This window comes from Podarcis vaucheri, assembly GCF_965113315.1.
Source record: "Podarcis vaucheri genome assembly, chromosome: 1".
Lineage (NCBI taxonomy): Eukaryota > Metazoa > Chordata > Lepidosauria > Squamata > Lacertidae > Podarcis > Podarcis vaucheri.
In genome coordinates, this window is record NC_138759.1 from 85,283,045 (window position 1) to 85,293,550 (window position 10,506).

The 10,506-nt window shown below is 40.5% G+C and overlaps 1 protein-coding gene across 1 annotated transcript; it reads left to right on the top strand.

Annotated features, from left to right (window-relative positions):
- Positions 1–6,570: 6,570 nt before the first annotated feature.
- LOC309526369 (olfactory receptor 5M5-like) lies at positions 6,571–7,509 on the top strand (the record flags this gene model as incomplete). Its single annotated transcript, XM_082212352.1, has 1 exon — positions 6,571–7,509. One exon carries the CDS (start codon positions 6,571–6,573, stop codon positions 7,507–7,509), a length of 939 nt encoding a protein of 312 aa, XP_082068478.1.
- Positions 7,510–10,506: the final 2,997 nt, after the last annotated feature.

Genomic DNA, 10,506 nt, shown 5'->3' on the forward strand with positions numbered 1-10,506 from the left:
GCGCCACCCGCGTCTTTATTTTTAAGATAAAGAGCCATAAGAAGAGATAGCAGAAGCCTTGAATTGCTCATCAGCATTTAGCCCCTGGACTGTAGAATGAGCATAAACAAAGGTCATCCAGTCACATACTTTCTCATTAGGGTGAGATATATTGCATTTCTCCTTAAATTATCATATGGTAATTCTTTCAATATTTGCACCTATACATATAAATTAGGATGTGCTAATTACATGCCAACCCATGCCCTCTTTCTTGATGACAAATGAGTAGCTACCCTAATCACAGGATTATTTTGCCAGCACGGTCTTGCCATTCTGTAGATTGGAACAACCACACCCCCATAGGTACAGTGCTGTATAGAATTACAAATATTCACTGTTTCTGGGACAAATAATGAATACTTTTTACAGCTATGTTCAGCCTACCAGTTCAGGAAATGTTGGAGACATTTCCACCCAGAGTCCAGAGCAGGGGCAGATTTTGGTCATCTTTGGTAGCATGGCACCCTGAGTGAAGCCAGAATTTGGGCCCCCCAAATGAATCTTCTCAATGATGGATCTTCTCAATTTTGTGCCCCCAGGGCTCATCACCCTGTGCAAGGAAACTGTCCTAAATCTGGCGCTGTCCGGAGCACTGACACTGGAGCTAGACAGAAGAACAGTTTTATACTGTCATCCTTAGCTCTACGACATGTGACCACTAACATTTTCCTGAACTTCCCGACTAGCATGGATCCCCAAAGATATGACACAATCATTACTTTAGCACAGCCTTGGAAGTCAATTAAGGATACTCTGAGAATTTCTTTCCCCCAGAGTTGCTGAGAACAGAAAAGCATATTTATGTTTGTGATTCCCGTGGGGTTTTGAGCGAGTGAAGTCCATACTCTTTCTACAACTGTCATAGTCTGGTTGAAAAGAGGCATTTAATTATTTGTTTTCTTTATTTATTTACATTTATCTATAGGGTGCTCTTTGTTGAATGCTTTCAATCCCAGAGGGGGAAACGAAGTAATAAAAATAAGCAGAGAAAAGCAAAAAATACAAGGATCATATAAACAGGACCAATACACAACTATACAATTCTATTGTAAGTTAAGCAAGCAAAAATACAATGGAAATTAATATTTTCAATTTAACAAAACACAAGCCTCCAGGTTGGCAGGGCTGCCAGATAGTGATGTGGAGATGGATTTCCTGCCCCGCCATCTCTCTTCTCCTTACTTGCTGACACAGACAGCATTCAGGTTTTTCCAGGGTCTTGGGAGGAGGGTCTGTGGCGTCTCTCCTTAAACAAGGAGCAAACACAGTTTCTTCACGGTGTGGAGATAGAAGCATGATTTTTAGGAATCCAGGCATGGCCATACCTTCATTAAACAGCATTTGAGCTAATGGCTTGGCATGGCTGGGAAATAGTTCCTCATTACCTAGGGATGTTTTGAATGGAGAGAATTATCACTTGGGGGCAGGTGTTTGTGTTTGATGGAACAATCATACTCCCACTCTAGGGTGGGGGCAAGTTTGCCATACCCTAGCTCCCACACAAAAGAAGACTCAGGTTGGGTTTTCTTCTTCCCCAGCTGTGGTGAACTGTGGGGATGGCCCAGTTTATAAACCAGCTCCTCCCCAAACTGAATGAATGAATGAATGAATGAATCAATCAATCAATCAATCAATCAATCAATCAATTTATTACGGTCACATACCAGAAATCCCTCCCTAAACTGCCCCAAACTGTGTGGTACACACCCTTCCTGCCTTTGTAAAGTGTGAACTTTGCTAGATGCTTGTTGAAGGGACTGAGTAGGAGTTCTTGGTAGAGCACCTAATTGGCCTGGGATTTGGCCTCTTTTTCACCTACTTTACTCTCCTGGGAATTCCTTGTTTGGAGTGGAGTTCCTTATTTGGTTGAATCTGGCCTGTAGTCTAGGCAGCAAAGTGGAATTAAGATCTGTTGAGTAAATTCCTGAGGTATTATGCAAGGCATTATGGTTAAATGCACTCCTTGGTCAACCTCCATTGCAATTGCTTTGTGGGTTATTGTGGGTGTCATGTAGCATGTGGACTAGGGAGAACGTCAAACCAGTGGGCTGTGATACATTGTTTGGCTCAAAAACCCAAGGCCCTGGTAGCAAGGAGGAAGTGTTACTTCACTATTTGCTGTGGGGTCATAGCTTGTACCTGATGATATGCCCAGGAGCAAGAAGGGATATGATCTCTCCATCAATGAGGAACTTTCCGGCTTGGATTATTTGATTTGGTTGATCACTTCAATTTTCTATTTGGTTATTGCAGATCCTCTTATTGTTATTTTCATATTTTAATAAATATAACATTCCCCCACTTTCGTATTGTACCCTGAGTCTTCTTTTGGGGTATGATGGCAATAGGAGCATTTTTGGAACAGAAGATGGGGAATAGGAAACACAGGACAGAGAAGCAGAAACTCACCTTTGAGCTCTAGAAGCTCATTTGCGTTGCAAGTGTCTCTGGTAATCTGAAATGAAATGCTGCCCTGCTAGAAGGATGAAAGCTGTCTGCCTCCAGCTATGTTCTATTTGCTTATTTCCACACATACATTTTAAAAAAGTTTTTAATTTTTTACAAAAAGCCATAAGTTTTCAATGGTCTCATCTCCCAAACTCAGGTAAGTGCTTCCACTTGGAATCTCTAACCATGTGAGGAAGCAGGGAGCATATAACAATATAAACCATCTCTATTTTATTTGTTTTTTATTAGCAAGCTTGGGAAGAATGTAGGCTCATGTTCACCTTAGCTTTCTATCTCCTAGTTGTGCAGTACTGCGGTTATGATTAACATTATGGTCCATAGCCACTCAGATATCATTTGTACCATCTGGTTATTTGATGTAGGTCCTAGGGATATGGCACAAGACTCCACTTCTGGCTCCTCATCCCCAATTCAAAACAAATCTACACATTATGTGGTACAGGGGTTGCCAGCCTTTTTGAACCAATGGGTACATTTCAAATGTTGAGAGTGCTGGAGGCACTGGTCAATAAACAACTGTTATGGCATAAGACAAAATGGCTGCCATGGGGAGCGTAGCCAGAAACAGCAAAAGAGATATGGCTACCCCCAACAAAGTTATGCTTATTATGGAAAATCAGCTACTGCATGTTGTGTTGGTTTTGATTCTGGAAATCACACAATATTGGTTTTACACACACACACACACACACACACACACACACACTGATCCCATTGCTGTCTAATGGCAACAGGGGACATTCTTCAGTAGGAAATATATATATATATATATATACAATGTAGCCACACCACACTCACTGTACATTTTGTTGTATAACTTTCATTTTTGGAGGGCTACAGAGTTGCTTTTTCAAGAAATAAAGTATGAAAGCTCAGAGACAGCAGTGAAACCCTTCAAAAGCATCATGGCTCCTGCACGTTCCAGGATGGAATCTCTGATCTTCTGATTCATATTAGTTCAAAAGGTCATACCACTATAGCCTAATTAAACAGGAAAGGGGGCACATTTTCATTGTCAACAACAGCTCCCAGGAATCCGATGGAGAGCAGTAATTTTACTCTCAGGGCTCTAGAGGACAACAAGTGGAGCAGAAGAGCCATTTCAGAGACAATCTCCCTGGGCTCATAGATGAATATAAAGCCTCCTGCTTCATTCAGCTGCCGGTGCTCTTGGGAGTCTGTGGGATTGCCTCTTTCCTCATTGAGGTAGGTTTTACCAGCATCCATTGCCCATATTTGGGTGTGGGACATCTTATATCAATTGAGGCATTCAACCTAACATCCATTGGGCTCTATTTATAGCATGGTGTGTTGAGAAAGACTGCCACTGTGCAGTGGTCCTATCTGTTTCTGAAGTAGCTGCAGCTAGATGTGTCCACGAACAGCAAGATTTACTTTGGATCCCAGTTCAGAACTGTGGGAAAACAACAGACCTCAGTCTGAAGTAGTTTGTAGAGTTGGTGAATCAGTCAGAAAAAATATACCTTTTAATTATTATTTTAGGGTAGGAATGGATGAGATTTGCAGGAAAAGTCATCTGCTAAAGAGGGCACAGAACCTGTCAAATTTTAGAACAGCTGCTGTGGTTTTCCCTGCAGCTTTACAGTTTGGAGGTGGGTAAAAAATAATCAACCTCACCTGGGGTTTTATGAGTAGTTGGTCTGAAAATTACAAACATGTCTAATCTTCTTTTTTGTGAACAGTCCTGAGACCTCTGTGTATAGGGCAGTATATAAATTCAATGAACGAATGAACAAATGAATGAATCTCCCACTGAAACTGCCTTTGAATTCCTCAACGGCAGTCACTGTCCTGAATCTCTTGCCAATCACATTCATTGGATGACCCTGGGTACTAGCATTATTATTTAAACAACAACATTATGAACTTGTCTCTGTTCACCATCTCCACAGTATGCATATTTTTTTTAACTTTAACCACCACCACTCTTCTCTGTTTTCTATGAGGTCCGAACACCTTACTTTTTAAAGGAAAGGTTTGCCAATCCCGTGATCATTTTACTGGCATTTTCTGCACCTTTTCCAGATCAACAATACTGTGTGGCCAGAGCAGTAGATAGTATTCCAAATGCAGCTACCATTCTAAATTCTTTCTACCATGATCACAAGACACTATGCCATCATCATGATCAGCAGATCCCTTTCCTGTATATGTCAGTTGTTGATATTTTGCCCCATTATGTGAATCACTTTACATTTGCTTTCATTCGATCTTGTTTTCATTTCTCCCCCTTCATCTATTTTGGAGCTATTGACAAGCTGTTTGATTCTAGCTTGAAAGTAGTTTTTCTGACTCTGGAATATTGAGTGGAGTGCTATGGTTGTGTATGTTTTCAGGTTCTTTTTTGACATTTACTTTAGCTATACCCCCCAAAAAATATGGTGAGTCAATGTAACCAACTCTGTCTTCTGTACGGTGGAACCTCGGGTTATGTACCTCTCTGGATATGTAACTTTCAGGTTATGAATGTGGCAAACTTGGAAGTATTCTTCTGGGTTTCGCTGTGCACACATGCACAGAAGCGCTCTATCAAGCTGTGCGCATGTGCAGAAGCAGCACCTCTGGTTACGGATTTTTTGGGGTGCGCACGGACCCTCAGAACAAATTAAATTCATATCCAGAGGGTCTACTGTATATAGAAAAGAGATCTATAGCTCTATCTTTTCCATACAGTGGTGCCCCGCAAGACGAATGCCTCGCAAGACGGAAAACCTGCTAGACGAAAGCGTTTTCCATTTTGGAGGTGCTTCGAAAAACGAATTTCCTATGGGCTTGCTTCGCAAGACAAAAATGTCTTGCGAGTTCCTGTGGTTTTTTCCCCTCCCCCCTTTTCCCCAAGCCGCTAAGCCGCTTATCAGCTGATCCTAAGCTGCTAAACTGCTTAACAGCTGATCTGCTAAGCCGCTTATCAGCTGATCTGCTAAGCCGCTTAACAGCTGATCCGCTAAGCCGCTAAGCCGCTTATCTTTTTTTAAATGCATTTTTATTGAAGTTATACACAAAAAACAGACATATATGAAAATACAGAGAAAAAATTACAAAGAAAAAAGAAAAAAAAACACACATCCGAAAAAAGAAAAACACACAATCTGAACTTCCCTCCGTCCTTTTGATAAGTATCAAATATCTCCTTCCATTACGTATTTGATTTTCAATCTATAGTCTTAAATTCATTCGCTGGTCGTATTGTTCTAACCCCGTCAATTCACTTTAAGCATTTATTCCAATATATTTCCAAAATTTACTCCAATTTTTCAGAAATTTCTGTTCATCCTGATCTCTTATTTTACCTGTTAGTTTGTCAAGCTCAGCATAGTTTACTAAACCGCTTATCAGCTGATCCGCTAAGCCCAGTAAGCCGCTAATAGCGCTAATCCGCTAAGCTGCTAATGGGCTTGCTTCGCAAGACGAAAAAAATGCAAGACGAAGAGACTCCCGGAACGGATTCTTTTCGTCTTGCGAGGCACCACTGTACATATAAGGTCTGATAATATCTGGATCACCAGTACACCAAAAAGCACTTCAAGGTCCCTACTTTACCCATGAGAATATGGATACCTCTGATGATCAGATGTTGAAGCTAAAAAAGGCAGAGTAGCATTCACACACTTTTTTTTGTCACATTCTAAATGCATCTGTTTGGCAGGTGTGAGAAAGAAAATACTGAACTAGATGGTGCTTTTTGTGTTCTTATTCTCTGTCTCCTCCCTCATATAATACTAACCTTTTCCAAATTTATAAGTTTGTGCATGTGTGCATTTTAACTATGTTTCTATTATTCATTCCCCTTTCATTCAGGTAGCACAAAGTCTATTATGAAACAATTGTATGTTGTCTTCAAGCTAGTTGTGTGTTAAAACAATGGAGATAAAAAGGACCCCCCCCCCTTGAACCACATACAAAAACAGTAGAGGTTTGAGACCACAGAATAAAACTAGGGAAGAATATTGCTTCACCAGCACATCAAATAATAAGTCTGATTTCACATTCTTTGCATGTATGTTCCTTTCGTTTTCAGAAGACATTATAAATGTGTAGATGGCTGAACAAAATAACACAGTTGTATTTGACTTCATTCTTTTGGGTATCACAAATCGTAGAGAGCTGCAGCTTCCTCTCTTCATGCTGTTTTCAGTCGTTTACATTATCACCCTTCTGGGGAATGTGGGAATGATCACATTAATCAAGATGGACTCCCAACTCCACACTCCCATGTACTTCTTCCTCAGCAGCCTGTCCTTTGTAGACCTCTGCTATTCCTCCAATGTCACACCTCGGATGCTGGCCAATTTTGTAGCAGACTATAAAGTCATTTCCTTTACTGGATGTCTGATACAGTGTTATCTCTTCATTGCACTGGTGCTTACGGAGTCCTTCATCCTGGCCATCATGGCATATGATAGGTATGTTGCCATCTGCAACCCACTACTCTATACCACAAAGATGTCATGGAAGGTCTGCATGTGGCTGGTTGCAGTTCCCTCTGCATATGCTTTCCTAGATGCCATGATACAGACCATATTCACCTTCCGCCTGACCTTCTGTGGCTCCCATGTCATCAACCACTTTTACTGTGCTGACCCACCTCTCATGAAACTGTCCTGCTCTGACACCCATGTCAAATTGACCCTGATGTTACTTTCTGCCAGTTTCAACCTCATCAGCTCCCTAGCTGTTATTCTGACTTCCTACACCTTCATCCTCTTCACTATTCTGAAAATTCGCAATACCGGAGCGAGGTACAAAGCTTTCTCCACATGTGGCTCCCACCTGACGGCTGTCACCCTTTTCTATGGGACGCTCTTTGTCATGTACATCAGACGTCCTTCCAGCATGTCCCTAGAACAGGGCAAAATAGTCTCTGTGTTTTATGCCGTGGTGATCCCTATGCTGAATCCGTTGATCTACAGCCTAAGGAAGAAGGAGGTGAAGGGTGCCCTGAAGAGATTATTGCAGAGGAAAGTGTTATTGCATTAAATGTCTATTCATTCACTAGTTATAAAATGAAATGATCCATGAGGAAGATGTGTCCACCATATGGTGAAGAAGAGGGAATATGAATTTTTACAGCTTATGAAGTATGGTATTTAATATGTGGTAGATGAGTTCTTGCACCTTGCTGTCTGGTTTCTTCCTTCCCTCCCCACTTTTCCGATTCAATTTTGGTTGTTGGTTTCGATCTCCATAAAATATTGACAGTACGGCCCAAATACAAAATAGTATCTCTCACTCATCACCAGCATCTAATTTTCAGATCCACCAGTTCTTCAAAATTGAAACAGGGTGTTTGGGTGGACGTATTGCTTACACACTGCAATGGTACCTAACGGGTAGGGGAAATGCTCCTTGCAGCCTCTTCTGAAACTTCTGACTTACATTTTCATCCTCAAATTGTGAATTTCCTGGGAAAAAGGAGAAACTTGGAGTCAGCATCAGGTATGGTATCCTTCTTACATCTGCAAAGAAACACGGAAGCCCAAAGCCTAGCCTCGTGTCTTTTTCTCCATGAGCCCCCAACTTCATGAGACCATCAACTACAATGAAGAAATGAGTATCTTTATCCTATCGGTGTTACCTCTCATTTTGGTTGTATATATACTATTCTTTATTTGGCTCTCCAAGAAATTAATCTTGTGGTGTTAATGTGAGGTGGTATTAATGTTACTATTGGTTGATTGGATTTTACAATGAAAAGAATGCTCCTTATATTCATGTGGATGTAGTGTTTCCCTCCGCCCCATCCACAAACCATTTGAAAGCCAGAAAACCATTTGTTTGCACCACAAGTTCCTTAGTCTTTCTGAGGATGCTTGTTTAGGCATGATAGGGGCTGGAGCGGGAGGGAATAGTTGGGGTGGGGAGTTTGGGGGATGTGGAATTTGTTATAGAATACACACATTAGATTTTAGTGATTGCCGTGGGCCTGTATATCATTATGGGATTCCTCTTTTGTCATGGCTGATGTCTATAGTGTTTCACTGAAGGTACAAGGCTTAGATGATGTAATCAAGCAATGGAGGAACTCTGAGTACATTAGAAGGCAGAAGTCCTTTATTGTTTCTTTATGCAGGAGATGCATGATTCAGCTACAAGCAGTAGCCTCTTATCCTACTCATACCTTAGCAAACATTATATGGCTCCAGGTAATAAGCAGTCCAGAGGTGTTGCTAAAACCAGATCCTAATCTCATGTTTCCCAGTTAGCTAAGTACTATGGACCCCATATTTTTCAAAAGCCAAGCCACAGATCCCTACTTTTGAAAATCGTGATATCTTTATGGTAGTTTTTGTTATGTGAATGGTGCCACGGACCCCCTGGGTGGGTTACATGGACCCCCTGGGCCTGTGGACTACCAATTGGGAACCACTGTCCAAATCTTTTAATTTTCAGGACCTACGGGGAAGGGTTCTGTGTCTGGCTGGAATACTAGGTACCCTCACTCTTATTTGCATCGGTTTAAACACTGGTCCTGTTTTATGAACACAATGGAAATCATTTGTTAGGCAATTGTTTGCATAACAAGTCAATGATTTTCACTGATTCCTACTGGGAAAATTCTAATGCACTCTTGAGTATGCAATCTGTAGTGCATATAGTGAGGAATGGATACTAATTCATTTTGTTCAGAAAAGTGAATTTTCGCATAGCAAGCATTTGTAAATGGGACCTGAGTGTTACCTTCAAAACTATTTTTGCAGGCAATTTGAATGCTATCTGTAGTAAGCATTTGGATAGACTTCCCAATGTGTCGCTTGGCAGCTATTCTGGAAATAAATGTATATTCCCACTCTTAAACAGCTACAATCTTAAAAAAGGATGGTGTCATATAAATCAGGAAGCGAGCTATCACACATATTTATCTCTGAAATTTCATTCTTATTCAGGAATGATTTTTCTTTTTAATCTCTGTCTCCCTAATTTTGATTTTATTGAACATAGAACCCATGACTCTATCTGATCACTTTAAGGCCTCTTTACAAATACAGGACCCCATTATCTCTGACTCGATATGGTGGTTGCATACATTCCTGATGAACCACAAGATATTCCAGAGGCAATCCAAATGGCTATAAGAAATTACTTTGCTGACAATGCCTCTCCCAATGTCGAACCTCATATTCTCTGGGGTGCAATGAAGGCTGCAGTACTTGGCATATGCATTGAAGAAATGACTGGAACAACACCAACAAAAGGAATTCCTCTAACAAAAATGCCAATCCAGTCAGATATACAAGACCATGAATTAAAACATTAAAGGACAGGCTCCAACTGAATTTATGTCAACCTAATCACTAAAAGGATTCTGCATCCTGTGTCCATTGAACATATTCTTTCCTGGGCTGCATTTGTGTCCCTTCTTCCCCTGATTTTTGTTTTTGTTTTCATTTTTTGTACTTCTGCAAATCATGGAGTTACCCCAAGGCTGCCAATAATTCTCTCTTGGGCATGGATGATTCCTTTTAGCTACATAAGGGTTGATAATCTCAGAATGAGTTCACAATTAATATAAATGATTACACTAGCCCTTATTTTAAATACTGGATATCTCTTCTGCAATTATTCTTGGTATTATTACCAAACTTTCACATTTTATTTTATTTCACATTTCATTCATTTTCCATGAGTGATGAACTGAAATAATGGCATAGTCAGTGGTAAAAGAGAACAGGAAGTCTAATATCTTCAGCCAACAAATTAACTACTAAATTATACTAGTTCAATAGATGCAATAGTCAATTAAACAGGAACACATGTTCATTGTCAACAGCAGCCACTAAGTATCCTATGGAGTGCAGTAATTTTTACTCTCAAGGCTCTAGAAAACAACAAGAGAAACAGAAGAGATTCTGTCCCTTGACTCACAGGTGACTATAAAGTTTTCTGTTTCATGCAGCTGCCACTGCTATCAGGAATCTGTGGGACTGCCTCTTCTCTCATTGAGGTAGGTTTTACCAGCATCCATTAACTATATTC